Source organism: Coenobita brevimanus, chromosome 115 (assembly GCF_032717465.1).
Source record: "Coenobita brevimanus isolate Jiangsu-jjx chromosome 115, ASM3271746v2, whole genome shotgun sequence".
Lineage (NCBI taxonomy): Eukaryota > Metazoa > Arthropoda > Malacostraca > Decapoda > Coenobitidae > Coenobita > Coenobita brevimanus.
Window position 1 is genome coordinate 18,025,723 of NC_137068.1, and position 15,773 is coordinate 18,041,495.

The 15,773-nt window shown below is 40.1% G+C and overlaps 1 protein-coding gene across 2 annotated transcripts in view; it reads left to right on the top strand.

The window, feature by feature from the left end:
• Positions 1–14,927, top strand: part of LOC145418567 (protein amalgam-like) — a 36,327-nt gene extending 21,400 nt beyond the window's left edge. For both annotated transcript variants that reach the window (XM_080286934.1, XM_080286935.1), the window contains exons 5-11: positions 1,742–1,878; positions 2,498–2,639; positions 5,360–5,457; positions 5,867–5,941; positions 8,034–8,249; positions 12,354–12,579; positions 13,372–14,927. In XM_080286934.1, the coding sequence (XP_080143060.1) occupies positions 1,742–1,878; positions 2,498–2,639; positions 5,360–5,457; positions 5,867–5,941; positions 8,034–8,249; positions 12,354–12,579; positions 13,372–13,466 (989 nt within the window). In that variant the 3' untranslated portion in view covers positions 13,467–14,927. The remainder of the gene's footprint in view (positions 1–1,741; positions 1,879–2,497; positions 2,640–5,359; positions 5,458–5,866; positions 5,942–8,033; positions 8,250–12,353; positions 12,580–13,371) is intronic.
• The last annotated feature ends 846 nt before the right edge of the window (positions 14,928–15,773 follow it).

Below are 15,773 nucleotides of genomic sequence, written 5' to 3' on the forward strand. Positions count from 1 at the left end.
AATAACCACAGGCGTTCCAAAAATGACAATAAAGAATTAGGGGACTGCTTTCACTTTACGATTCAAGGTTTAAGCACAGGGCCTCTAGTGATGTACTCTGTTTATATCACTCTTGCATCGCCATAGATACTAAGGTGTATTAATTTAGCTGGCATAGGAGACTTCATTCCATCTCTTCCTTAGAGATTTGTTTTGCATATTACAGCTTAATATTAATTTGCACGTTAATACACTTTGCTTTCACTTGACCTTATATTACAATCTCTACATCTTGAATGTTACTAGTCATGAAGAAGTGCCATGGTAAAGGCTATAGAGTCACAGAATTATCTTATTCTACCATCGAATTACGTGAAATAAACAGCAAAAGGACGAAAATCTGGGCCAAGTTATTGTAAAAGGAGTAAAGAACAGTTTACCACGACACTTTGGCGCATATTTTAGGTGGATTTATAGATGCTGTAACACCTTTCCCTTTGCGATTTAATCAGCATATTACACCTCAATATCCTGGTGAATGATTCAAACGTTTTTCAGTATTAAAAGTCCATACACACAGTACTCTTAAAACTTCGAAATTTCATCTCAACACTTAACAACAGTTTGTGTGTGTGTGTGTGTGTGTGTGTGTGTGTGTGTGTGTGTGTGTGTGTGTGTGTGTGTGTTTGCCAAGAAATGCATACCTGGTGGTCTAGTGGGTTAAGGCAACCTGACGACGTGACCCATGTAAGAGTAGGCCTATGTCTTAGGAATGGGTGGTATTTATTTTTCATATAATACCGTTCAGTGAAGAATAACTGGTCATTCGCCACCAGTGTCTGGATTGCATAGCCTAGCCCCGGACACCTACTGTACACTCCTGAAGGGGATTTAGGTCCGTATACCCGTTGTTTAAGTAAGATCCCTAACTTCTCTTCCTTACCGATTCATTTTTAATACGGCTAGTTCATATGAATTTGTATATTATTTATGATGAGTATGGTGGTATTAGGATGATTTAAATGACACAGGCGAGAACGGTAAGGGGTAACAAGCAAAATAAATCACTTAGAAAGAAGCGTTAGGGCGCTTCCTTCATCGCAGACAATACGGACCAAGGTGTATTGCAGAACAGCTAGGCACTACTGTATATTCCCTTTATTCCCTTTATTTTATCAAGGCCCGTATTCTCGTCCTATGGCAGTTTACGTCACACAGCTCAGTGGCAGTATAAGACACTACTATGGCTCTCTACACCCTTTCCGTGACACATCTTAGTGGCTATCATCACATCCAGTGCCAATCTCTTATTACACTTCTGTGATCAAGGTGGACAGATGGCAATTTTATTCCATGTTAGGGTAAAATGGGTATAATTTATGTTTTTCTGTCCTTCCCCGTCCATCTTCTTCTGTCCTTTTCATACCCTCACCTCATCCTAAGGAAAAGGTGATGGAAAGGGATGTTACATTTGCCGTGGAATAAAAATGTTGTGTAATGCACGCAATCCCCAGATTAGTTTCCCCCTAATTTCACCCCACAGCAGTTCAAGTCCAACTGTTACAGAATTTTTATGAATAGAAGACATTTTGTAATCGAGTGTATGAATGTTTGTATATTTAATTTGCTTTTCCCTCCTCTGTTTATCTTCTGTAAAAAAAAAAAAAAATAGTGGCAAAATAAGTGGTTGTGTATTTTAGTAACTCTCTCCTCTCATGTTTCTACTTTTCTTCCTCACCCTCGCCTGTTCCTATGCCCCCAGAGCCAGAAGACGCCACAACACTGGAGGTGGCCTATGACCCGCCCAGCAGGAGTGCCAGTGTGCGGGAGCTGGCCAGTGCCACCTTCACCTGTAGGGCCTGGGGCAATCCACAACCCTATGTAACCTGGCATAAGGAGGTGGGCTATGACACCTAACCTAACGAAGTAAACTAATCTAACCTAACCTAATACACAGTAGTTTAACCTACCTTAACCTAAATTAAAGTAATCTAAATTAAAAGAATATAACGAAGTATAACCTATTTCATTTGATATAGGCTACGCATGAAGGTTGTAACAGACTCTAAACCAACCTAACCTAACTTACTCTAACCTACTCTACCTAAATCTAACCTAACATAACCTCACTTACCTTGATCTAACCTAGCCTAACCAACCTAACCCGAATTAATTAACGTACCCTAGTATAACCTAAGCTAACCACACCAAATCTAAACATACCAAACCTAACTAAACCAAACCTTCCTAACCTAACCTAATCTAAATTAAAGAAAACCAGCCTAACCTACCGTAACCTGATGCATGTCAAATTGCATGGAGGTGTGTGATAAGAAAATGTACCCGTATATACCATTTTTAGAATATGTAATAATACTATCACATGATTTTATAAGTGTTACATTGGTAACAGAAAAGATTGTGTTAATGTAAAGAATTAACGATATGTTCTTCCTTCACCCCTCCATCCCCCCACTCTCTCTCTCTCTCTCTCTCTCTCTCTCTCTTACTTTCCCAGGGCTCTGAGGGTGAGGTGCTGAGCGAGGGTGAGGTACTGGCACTGAGGGGGGTGGTGGGGCAGGACGCTGGGAACTACGTGTGTGTAGTCAATAATGGAATATCGCCGGAGCAGACTGCCGTATTTACTCTACAGGTGGAATGTAAGTACGTGGAAAAGTGAATAAGTGCATATAATTGGATAAGACCCTTTCAACAAAATGAATACAGCTGAACAGTGGCTAGTCAATAGGACTTCAAACAATAAAAAAAAAAATAATAAAACTGAAAAACTCAAAACACCAAATAAAATATATGAATAACAATGAACAACGGAAAAAATTAACAGGGATAAATAAATCAACGCAAATAACCATGGAAATATACAATTTGCAGATCTGAATAAGAAATGAAGGCCCCTTTACTTTAGCTTTTTTTTTTTTTTTTAGCACTGAATTCTTTAGTTGCCAGCTTGATATGTCTAAGTTTTAGTACGATACCTTTTTGCATCATCTGACTTGGAACTCGATTTTATTTTATTTAAATGGGGTTGGATATGACTTTCAATTATCCAGCAAGGTGGTACTGCTATTACTACTGCTACTATACTCATTTTTTTTTTTTTTTTTTTTTTTTTATCGAGGCGACGATGCACTTGACAGGTTGGTGATGACTGGTTGAATGCAACATGTCCGAATAACATTTACTAATCCAAATTTTACCCTCAGATTATGTTGCCATGAATAATGCTAACGAGTAAAGACAGCATGAGGTAATGTTGCATTCAGCCGACCATCACCAACCTGTCAAGTGCATCTTCGCCTCGGAAAAAAAAAAAAAAAAAAAAAAATGAGTGTAATACAGTAATATTATCCATCAGTTGCAGAAAAGCAACAGACCTTTTAGGGTAAGCAGAGTCATGTATCTCACCTTATCAAACACTGCTATTCTACTTATATTTCACGTCTCAGTGATCAGCAGATGCAAAACTTTCTTAAGCATCAGACTGTTATACCACCGCACATGTAACATACCAAATGGAGAGTAAACTTTTAAGAAAAATATTAATCATCTTACCGAAATACTTGTGGCTGGAGTGCACGTCTGCAATGTTAAGATGTTATCATGCGCCTGCGGCACTGAAAGCTTCATAGTACGAACCTCCTTTTTTAGCCATTATATCTTGTTCTAAACCTTATTATCCTCTTTCATGTCGCTGGTGCACACTATGTCGATATTAGAAAGGCATAAGCAGAACATAAACCAATATAAAGGTGAAATATGCAAAGAAATTAGCTGTAAAAAAGTGGTACGAATTCTCCCATGACATCGATTAGTTTCGAGCTTAGCCACCAGATGGAAGAACTATCCACAACCGTAGTGTAAGGTTTAGTACCACCTTTTTAAGGGCGTTTATTATGCTTTTTACTCTTTGATATTTTACTTTACATAATACATATAATTTTAGAACCAACAACATTTTATTCTTGCTGACCTTCAGCCCTTCCACCAACTTCGGTCCAAATCTGATCAAATCTGTTTCAACTGATATTGTACTTTGACCTAGACCTTGGACCTATTGTTCTCAGTCTCGCCATCCATGTTTGTCCCTTAACCATTCCACCTAGTTTGGTCAAAATTGAATCAAAACTGCATGTCATCTGGTAGGATCTTTGACCTTGCATTGTTACTTTGACCTTTACCTGATTGTTCAAAATCGAATAACTCTATGCTTGCTGTACCCTCAAACCTTCCACTAAGCTGGTGCAAACTGGGTCAAAACCTTTCAAGATGACATTGCCGTCTGACCTCGATCTTTGACCTATTGTTCTCAAAAACAATTGGGAATCCCTTTAGCTGTTATACAGCCGTTCCACTAAGCATGGTCACAACTGGATCAAAACTGTTTGAGTTATATTGTTCACATATAGACACAAACACATGAGCAGGGCAAAGCAATATCCCACCGCTGTGTCGCGTGTGAGGATGGAATAAATCACTGGGGAAGAGATGATGTGAAGTGTCCTATAGCACCTAAAATACGAGCTATACTGGAGTCATAGGCCATCGTTTAAAGCCTGGGGAAGTTTGATGCCATTTTTAAAAACTTCATTGAGCTTTATAGTCGCGACAGCGAGAGGTGGCGAAGCTCATCCCACTCTCTTCCCACTGGAATGCTTGTGATTGGTGGGTGGTGGGGTGGGAGGTGTGTGCGTGAGGTTAGGAGTCCATTTGATGACTAGTACAGGTGTACCGTCTAATCTGAAGAGACATCTTCACCTGTCTGGTGTTACTCTCTCTCTCTCTCTCTCTCTCTCTCTCTCTGTATGTATGTATAAATGTATGTAAATATGTATGTACGTACGTTTTTCCTTACATTTTGTTGTGGTGTGTTTTCATTATATTTTCTAATCTCATTTTGCGTGGTCTTGGAATACAAAGGAAAATACTGTATTTTGCGTATGACCGTTTTTTTTTTCTTTTCTTCACTCACACAGCTTCCACGCAAACGAGCTTTGGCAGTACATTAACACTAGAATGCGATGCAAGTCACGAAGAAGTGTTATGGAAGGATAGAGCCGTAACATTCTCTTAAGAGCTTTGGTAATACATTAACACTAGAATATGGTGCTAGTCACGAAGTAGTGCTATGGAAAGGATGTAGAGCCATAGCATAGTATTTTTCTGCCACTGAGATACGTTAAAATAAGCCACAAAAGGAGGAAAATCTGGACCAGTTAAGGGGAAAGGACTATAGGTGTAAGTCAATGCCCCTTCACTGTCCGGTATTTAACGTTAGGCCATTAATAAATATTCATTATTAACTTTCTCTCACTCTCTCTCTCTCTCTCTCTCTCTCTCTCTCTCTCTCTCTCTCTCTCAGACTTGGAGGTGGAGGTGGAGAGCGGACTGGTGGTAGTGGATAGCGAAGAGAGAAGAGCCCAGCTGACCTGTAGAGTTAGAGGGCATCCAGAGCCACAGGTGAGAGAGAGAGAGAGAGAGAGAGAGAGAGAGAGAGAGACTAATAAATATGGTTTTCTAACATTGTTCCTGCATTCAATATTGCGCAATTAATGTAATTTATTATCATTCATTTATATTTGTATTTGAGAATGAAATATAAGTCTAACATGGAAGGATAGAGATTATAATGCTAATAAGATAAGTGAAATTAATAAGTTCAAAGAATGCCTAAGAAAAATATTTGCCTATGATTACTGGTACTGTACGCATCCGTAGACTGGAAAAATTGTGATGATGATGATGATGATGATGATGATGATGATGATGACGACGACAATACTAATAATGATAATAATGAAAATGACAATAAAAGTAGTAATAATAATGATGATATTACTCTTACCATTACACTGCTCTCTGTCTGCAGGTGGTTTGGTATCACAACAGAGCCGTGGTGGAGCAGCAAACAACGCCCTCTACCCAGGACCTGCATCACCTCTATGTAAACAAATAGCCTTTAGTCTTACCTCGTAACTGATAACTGGATGGTATATTTTCCTTTCATATTCCAGCTTTTTCTCTCTCTCTATTCATGTTCCATCCTCTCTCTCTCTCTATCTCTCTCTCTCACACACACACAAACACAAATACCTACTATTCATGCTCCAACCTCTCTCTCTCTCTCTCTCTCTCTCTCTCTCTCTCTCTCTCTCTCTCAAACACACACACACACACACACACACACACACACACACACACACACAAATACCTGCTATTCATGTTCCAACCTCTCTCTCTCTCTCTCTCTCTCTCTCTCTCTCTCTCTCTCTCTCTCTCTCTCACACACACACACACACACACACACACACACACACACACAAACAGAAATACCTACTATTCATGTTCCAACCACTCTCTTCTCATATATATATATATATATATATATATATATATATATATATATATATATATATATATATATATATATATATATATATATATATATAAACGTCTCCCATGCTTAAAGAGCTAACTCACGGACTCTGGGTAAATATCATATAATATTTATCGGTCGTTCGTTCGTTTAAAGTTTTCTGCACCTCCAGTTCCCAGCCACTAAGATTACAGTTACTGATAACCTTATGGGTGATAAAGGCCTCCCTCATAATTTACCCACAAGGGCACTAGTAATTGTACCTCCGTAGCGGTTGAGAATTGGACCTATGTTGATATATTTTTTTTAATACTCAACGTCACCCCGGTTCAATCTCCTTAAGTCTGATAGATATTTCTTGGGACACCCTGTATAATGCTTATCTTCCACTCCGTCGGAAAATTTCTCGTGTGTTGTTTGGACGGCTCGGTCAGTGTTATCAGAGTCTATCCCGCTGCATTTATTCATATCCTGTTCCCATTGTCACACCCTCCTCTACACCAGCAGACTGAGCCGTCCTCGCAGCATGTCTGTCCTGCAGCATTTATTCATTTCGTATTCCCATTGCCACACCCACGCCCACACCAGCAGACTGAACTGTTCCCACAACACGTAAGATACAGATTCTTCTGTACTCTAAAACATGTATATATCAACCCTTTTTTCCGATGTCTCTTTTTATTGATTTATTATTGCCACCTCCAGACGGGTAGGTATTTTTCGTGGTGTCTATGTTTGTTGATGTTTTTGTTCCGGTTCTAATTTTTGACAGGCTTCACATATAAATCTACTTTTATGTACATCTTGTGTCAAGGGTGAAGGTGGCACTTCAGTAAGCAGTATGTGAGAGTGTTGGAATGACTGTGCTGGTTGAGTGGCCGCTCAATCCCAGGTAAGCATTCGCCTCTGTAGAGTCGTCCCGTGCAGTGAATAGATGTCCCCTTGCTGCAGACAATACCTTGTCACAGCTAGGCGCGGGAAAGAGAGTGGAGTTTTGGTTCCTGGATGGACGCAGCATTGCGTCTCTTCCCCTAGTCAATAAGGACACCATAGTAGCCTCCACATCAATCCAATACCTGATTATATGGTTACCATCCACAGTTATAAACGGTTTCCTAGGTTACAGGGAAACCAATTGGTCTGTCACTCACTGAAGAGGAAATGAGGGTAATAAAGGTGACAGGAAAGATGGGAGAAATAGAAAAAGAATGATAAAAATGACGGTAAAAGTAGGCTGCTCTACATCAAGTGAGTGGATGATAGTCGCCACCACCTACCACCATGAATGAATGTGTGAAGTATATGTGAAAACTCCATTTACTCTAACTTGGCCTAAAATTGCCATCTTTCTTCATGAATTGTGAACTGTAACTATAGATTTACACTAGAATATGATGCTAGTCACAAAAAATAGCCACGAAAAATCTGTGGGATGTGGCATTGCCTTACCAGTGAGGTACGTGTAATATGCTGCTTAAGGACGAAAATCTGGCCCAAGGTAGGTGAAACGAGTACAGCAGAGATGGGATTTTCACTGCATTTCGCCAGTTCCCAATATTCATCAGACGAAACTTGGCATTTTTTTTATTTATTTGTTTGTCTATTTACTTAATTATTTATTTATCACTGTAATGTCCACCTTCTTTCCCTTCTCCTACAGCTTGGTGAGGTAAGGCCACAGGACTTGGGCGAATACCAGTGTTACGTGTATACTAAAGGCAACCATGACTCCGCCACAGTGAAGCTGACAGCCGCCCCTGGTCCTGCCCTGGTCCTGTCAGCCCAGCCCCACCCGCAGCAGCCGTCAGCCCTCACCGTGACGTGGCAGATAGACAGCCTGGCACCCCTGGCCTATTCTGATATTACTTTTACTCAGGTAGGTATGGCAGGAAGTTAGACACACTTTTCTGATACACCTTCTATCTATCTATCTATTTATCTATTTATGTATCTATCACTCTGTCTGTCTGTCTGTCCGTCTGTCTGTCTTTATCTATCTATTCGTCTGTCTATCTCAGTGGTTCTCAGCTTTTTTCAGGTCGCGTCCTCCTTACCTTTGGTCCATATATGCACGCCTTCTCCCCTATCATCTAACTCTAGAAACCTATTCCTGAATTGTTGTTATTATTGTTGCTGCAGGTTGAGGTGGACGCTAACTCAGGTGAATACAGGCTGAATTTTCCTTCCCCTGTACTCCACTATCAACTTTCTCGGATCTTACGGGTAGAGGAGTTAGGAGACGTTTATATTCTAACTGGGTTGAGATCCAGCTTGAAATATAAGCCTTTTTTAGGTTTTTAACTCGATCAAATTAGAGAGAGAGAGAGAGAGAGCAGGAAGGCGACCAGGTGGCTGAGATCTAAAAAAAAAAAAAATTGTATCACACGCATACAAAGAAAGATGTGTTTTGAAAGACGAAGCATTGACGGAATATAAAAACTGAATATAAATTACTGGTTCGTTACGACACACACACACACACACACACACACACACACACACACACACACACACACACACACACACACACACACACACACACTTGTTCATGCCACTATTTTTTCTCAAGTCCTGGCACCCCACTTAGAAATTGCTCACCCCCCCTGATCAGGAACCACTGGTCTACCTCTGTCTACCTTTCTTCCTACCTACCTACATATCTATCTATTATTTAAATATATTTTCATCCATCCATTCATCAATCTATCTATTTATCTATATCAAATTACCTATCTATATCTACATCCATCCATCCATCTATCTGTCTATCTATCTATCTATCTATCACTCTGTCTATCTATATCTACTTCCATCCATCCATTCATCCATATATCTGTCTACCTGTCTACATCTGTCTATATATCATCTTGAATATCTGCATTTTCAAAAAATAATGTTCATAATAAGTAAATGAAGGACATAAAGCTTAACATATTTTCCATAACAGTTGAATAAATCAGATATTTCTTTCATGAAAATGAAAAGACAAGAAGAGGATGGAGAGACTGACGAGGAGAGTGCATGTGAGTGAGGTGGAGGGGGTGAGAGGAGGGGGAGGCCAAGTATGAAATGGAGGGATGGCGCTGAGAGGTATATGAGAGTAGGAATTGTGAGTTGGGAGTAGGGCAGTGGATTGGCAGGGGACAGGACGACATGGAGGCGACCTGTTTGTGGCCATCCCTTACAGGATTAAGGCGTCTGGCAATAGATAGATAGATATAGACAGAACAGAGACAAACTACCAAAAAGCGTAACCTTAAACAGAAGATATATTACGTTTGGGGGGATAATCATTTAGAACACATTTTCATCTATCTTTCTATCTATCTATCTGTTTATCTATCTGTCTAAAATAAAATGAGACACTTGTGCTTGGTAGCCTACTTAATTCTGTACGGTGTTGCCCGAACACCTGAGTATAATGGGTGTGATTAATATGCAGCCTCACAGTATCGTCTGTGAATGATTGGCATGCCTGATTCTGGAATGATGTCCTCTGAAACCATTATGCTGGTGTATGGTGCACTGTTGTATGGTGCAGTGATGTATGGTGCACTGGTGTATGGTGAACCAGCATTACCAACAGACATACACATAAGATACACGACGATTTTTTTTTTTTTATTCTTCCCTCATATATTTCAAAATTCATAGTGTTTACAGCGTTTTGATACTTTTTACCGATAGTGTACCTCTGACAGCCTCCAGTGATCCTTTCTCTTCTGAATAATATGATCCGTCTAGAGCAGAAACAATAGCTGGTCCGACCATGGTGGACATGGAGGGGAGGACTGAGACTCAGTAAAAATTGACTGACTGCCTAAATGATCCCTGTGCAGTTCATAGGCATAAAGTTAACTCTTCTTCATGTTCCCCAGCAGGGCCGGCTTTAAGCCAATTGGACCAGTTGCTGAGGCCCAGCGCCAGGGTGCTATCTACAGTACTATAGTCTTGTCACGTACACGCAACAACACATTGCAACATACAGTACACCTAACACCACAATGCAGGTTTGGAGAGAACAGCAACAATCTTAATTTTCTTCTGAGCTCTTAAAAAGTCAGTAGTGTCTCTGTTTATATTATTTATCACTAAAACGAATAGTTTTGCGACTACCGATATGTACTTTTAAGGGTGACCTACACATTTTATTTGTTTACTTGTAGGCTTACACGTATCCCATTTTGTTAAAATGTAGCTTAGATCTATTTGGTCCACTCACATGCAGTTTTTAAGCGCACGTTTTGATTGCTTTCCATCCTACCATAGAGATATAAAGTCTATAACAGACTTCATATCTTTATGATTCTACAGACCATGGCTGTAAACCCGGGGGCCCCACCACAGAGCCCCGCAACTCCTAAGGCCGGCCCTGTTCCTCATAGAGAGAGAGAGAGAGAGAGAGAGAGAGAGAGAGAGAGAGAAATTTTGTAGCGGATTGTACTCGCATTCTATGAGATTAGGACTTAGCAAAATTACCCTTATGCAGTAGATAGATATACTCATACAAGGTGTCCCATGAGATTTTTGGAAAACTTCGGGTTCTTATTCTTAGACTAACTTTGAGTAACAACTTATGCGTCAACATGGGTCCAATTGTCAACCGTTATGTAGCTACAAATACAAATTTTATGGGAGCAAACGGTCTCTCTCATAATTCACCCATAAGAGCATCAGTAATTGTAACTTTTAAACGGTTGACAATTGGACCTATAATGAGATAGCATTTCTTACCTAAAATTTGCCCTAGAACAACCGTTGGAAGTGTCTTTTGAACTCTAGCAGAAACCATGTATACATGAGCCTTTTTCGATGTCAGACACCTAAGCCTTTTTCTTTGTCAGACACCCAAGTCTTTTTCTTTGTCAGACACCCAAGCCATTTCCACTGTCAGACACCCAAGCCATTTTCTTTGTCAGACACCCAAGCCATTTCCACTGTCAGACACCCAAGCCATTTCCACTGTCAGACACCCAAGTCTTTTTCTTTGTCAGACACCCAAGCCATTTCCACTGTCAGACACCCAAGCCATTTTCTTTGTCAGACACCCAAGCCTTTTTCTTTGTCGGTCATTCAAGCCTTTTTCTTTGTCGGACACCCAGGCCTTTTTCATTGTTGGACACCCAAGCCTTTTCCTTTGTCAGACGCCCAAGTCTTTTCCTTTGTTGGACACCCAAGCCTTTTTCATTGTTGGACACCCAAGCCTTTTTCATTGTTGGACACCCAGGCCTTTTTCATTGTTGGACACCCAGGCCTTTTTCATTGTTGGACACCCAGGCCTTTTTCTTTGTTGGACACCCAAGCCTTTTTCATTGTTGGACACCCAGGCCTTTTTCATTGTTGGACACCCAAGCCTTTTTCATTGTTGGACACCCAAGCCTTTTTCATTGTTGGACACCCAGGCCTTTTTCTTTGTTGGACACCCAAGCCTTTTCCTTTGTCGGACACCCAAGTCTTTTCCTTTGTTGGACACCCAAGCCTTTTTCTTTGTCAGACACTCAAGCCTTTTACTTTGCTGGACACCCAAGCCTTTTACTTTGTTGGACTTGCAAGTATTTTTCTCTCTCTGATACCCTGTATACGTGTGTTTTTTTTCTTTGTCAGAGTCCCTGTATAATTTTTTTATCTGATACAATATATCAGCCATTTTCTTTGTCAGACACCCTGTATATCTGAGCCATTTTCTTTGTTGGACACCCTGTGTATCTGAGCCTGTTTCTTTGTCGGACACCCTGTATATATCTGAGCCTGTTTCTCTGTTGGACACCCTGCATATCTGAGTCATTTTCTTTGTCGGACACCCTGTATATCTGAGCCATCTTCTTTGTCAGACACCCTGTATACTGTATATGAGCCACTTCCTTTGTTGGACACCCTGTATATCTGAGCCTGTTTCCTTGTCTGACTCCCTAAAAATCTTACAAATTTTCTTTATTAGGCGCCTTGTGCATTCCACCCGCTTTCTTTGCCTCTGAAATAGCTGGCGACAGGTGACGTGATAAGACGTCGGGAGGCGTGGACAGGTGAGGTGGAGGGCGAGGAAGGGATGCAGTATACCCAGAGTGCCCTCCTTACCCTCACACCTGGGGCATCATACAGCATCTTGATCAGGGGCGTTACTACAGACCAGCAGCAGGGCAGAGACATGGACACCCCTTACATCTTCACTGTTCCTGAGAGTGCTACAGAACCTCAACAATATCAAGGTTGACATTTTAACGTTTGCATTGTAATCAATATAAATGTTGACATATAGGTATGTAGAGAGAGAGAGAGAGAGAGAGAGAGAGAGAGATGAAGTAGCAGTAGTCAAGAAAGTAGATGAATATGGTAATTGAATATGGGACTAAAGAAACTTTAAACATTATTGTTGTTGCTGCTGCTGCTTAACCGTAGTCCCTCTAGCCAAACAGACTCGTCTACCACAGGTAAACAACTGCTCCTGTAGAGTCGTCACATTGATTCCGTACACCATTGATGTTGTGTCTGCGTCTTGGCGTGGCATGTGTTGTGCAGTGCTCCACCATGTGTGTTATGTTGTGTGGGCCTTTCACATGTCATTCCACCCAACCCAAATCTAAGTTGGTTGAGGAGGGCTGGGTGACGCCCTAAACTACACCTAGCCAGGCGAACTCAATCAGCTATATTTAAGGATATTTCTGATGGGTGAATGGCAGAGGAGGGGGGTGTCTGTGAAAGTTGAGGAAAGAAAAGCGTACCATAGAGAGACGAATGATCAGTAAGGTTGGACTTTCGTGGCAAGGGTTACACTCCTAACGTGACAATCAAAGAAATGAGCCCTAATGCACAGAGATTATGAAGCACGTTATTATTATTATTATTATTATTATTATTATTATTATTATTATTATTATTATTTTAGTAGTAGTAGTAGTAGTACTAGTACTAGTACTAGTAGTAGTAGTATAGTAGTAGTATATTTATGGAATAGTGTTGATATTTCAAAATCAATCATTAACTTTTTTTTTTTTTTTCAGAAGAACAGTCGAACGAAGAAGAAACGTGGAAGGTTCTGAAGGCTACACTTAATATTCTCTCTCGTCTTCCCAAGGTGCTGAGGGTGCTGCAGTAGAGAGAGAGAGAGAGAGAGAGAGCATCTCTCTTAAATTCTAAATACTTCCGTAAGAATTAATTTTAGGTCGTTAAGTAAGGCTAGCGTCGGTGAGAATTGGATGTAATTATACTCTTTTCACTTTAACTTGACCTAAAATTGTCATCTCCATCTTTAATTCTAAATTGCAACAAGAAAATAATACTAGACTACGATGCTAGTCACGAAGTAGTTCTATAGGGAGGATATAGAGCTGCAGTATTGTCGTCTTCTACCAATTGTGATACGTGGAATAAGCTGCAAGAGGAAGAAAATCAAGGCCAAGTTAAGGTGAAAGAACTATAATATGCTATAATTATTACTGTTCCTGTTCACCTAATATTATAAGTACTTAGATTATTATTTCAAACTTGAGTGTGCTAGATAATCATGAGCCAATGAATCCTTTAAACTGAGGTATATGTGCTGATAGGTTTAGGCTGTGAACAAAATGTTTTTATTACTGCCAGTAGAGAATGAGAGACTGACTAGAAGAGTGTATGTGAATAAGGTGGAGGAGGGGTTCAGCTGGGGGACACAAGATGAGACTGAGAGATGGAGTGAATATATATACAGGGCCGTAATTTCTGGGGGGGCTAGGGGGGCTATAGCCCCCCCCCACTGTCTTCTGTAAATTAATTTGTTAAAACTTCATCTATGATTGGAGGCTTATAAGGCTGAACTTGAAAATAAAATGGAAGAAAAACTCTGAGTAGTTTTGTTGAAAATCCAAACAAATCTACTGTACGGGTGTTTCATCAAATATTTCTAAATTTGATCCAAGTTGATCATAAACTAAATCGTAATGGTACTTAGATATTGATTATTTTATCATTTCCATAAGAATAAAGGCAGGGCGGTAGGTTTCAACCTGAATTCTACCACAGGCGTGAAAGAACAGTCTTGGTAGAAGTGCAGCATAGTGCAACAAAAATTTAAAATGGCCAAATTATTAAACTAATTCACAGTTTGAGCTGAAAGTGTAGGTTGGCAGAAAGTGAAGTCTTTTATCTAAACACCCACCTCCATCACTAAACATACATGCCTCATTAAACATCAATTTTTAGGTAGAATCAAACTTTAAAATATCGGATGGTCTGCAAACTTCAGCGCTTCAATTTAAGTTTACGGAGGTATATACATTTGGTCTAGCCCGCTCAAAATTCTGTTGAAAATTACGGGCCTGATATATATATATATATATATATATATATATATATATATATATATATATATATATATATATATATATATATATATATATGGGGAGGATGATTTAGAGGAAAGGTAGCCAAATATTATAGGACAGGGCGTCGTGGAAGCGATTTGTCTGTAGCCATCCCTTACCGGTACGGAGTTAGGGCGTCTGGGTATGGATAAATACATAGATATATAAATTTCTGGCTGCCAATATACGACAGTTTTTAATTACTGTACTTGTGTAAGTGCCACCCTTGATAGTCTTTGTTTTGCTAATTTATTTGTAATATTGTACTGAAAAATAAAACGAGTGATTGTTTGGTTGACACATTGATTGACAATCAGTGCTGGAAAGGGACGCCTTGCCGTGGTGGTATCGATATTGCCGGGCAGTTCCGTTTGCCATTTATACAAGTGTCCCTCAGTCCCTTTCGAATCTAAAGAAAGGAGGACAACTTCAGCCTGAAGTCCACTTGGCTCACGTCCACATGAGCCATAGGGTCACCATCACTACCACAACAACAATAATAGCAATACCTACTACTACAAATGCTGCTACTACTACAATATTAGTATCATTTTTTTTACCTTCGTAAGTGGGGGCGTCCCATGTGTACATTCTCCTCCTTACAGGGGAAAAAAAATCACCATTACCGTACCTTCCTGCCTTCACCAGCCACCTTCACTGGCTGCACAGTACAGTCGTGACCCATTACACCTTCTGCTCTCTCACCTGCTGGGGGGATCTCACAGCCAGGGCTTCATGCCAAGGAAAACCTAGGGCATTATTCTTGTGTAGTTATGAAGCTTACTAATATCTCTTCCTTATCGATTTCTTTTTTTTTCTGATTTTGCTCCGTTCTTATATTATTGTGTGTTATTCATGCAATCTACGCCGACATTAAATAGATGTAAGAAGCAAAATGAGGATATTTATGGGTAGTCTGGAAAATACTGCGAACTAAGTCAGACATTAGGTGTGCCATAGCCTCATCACTTGTTTGTTGAAGTAACTGCTGAGATGGACGTTGTGGGAACTGAATGGAAAGGAGAAGATTGGAATCATCAGCGTATGAGTGGATAGGGTTA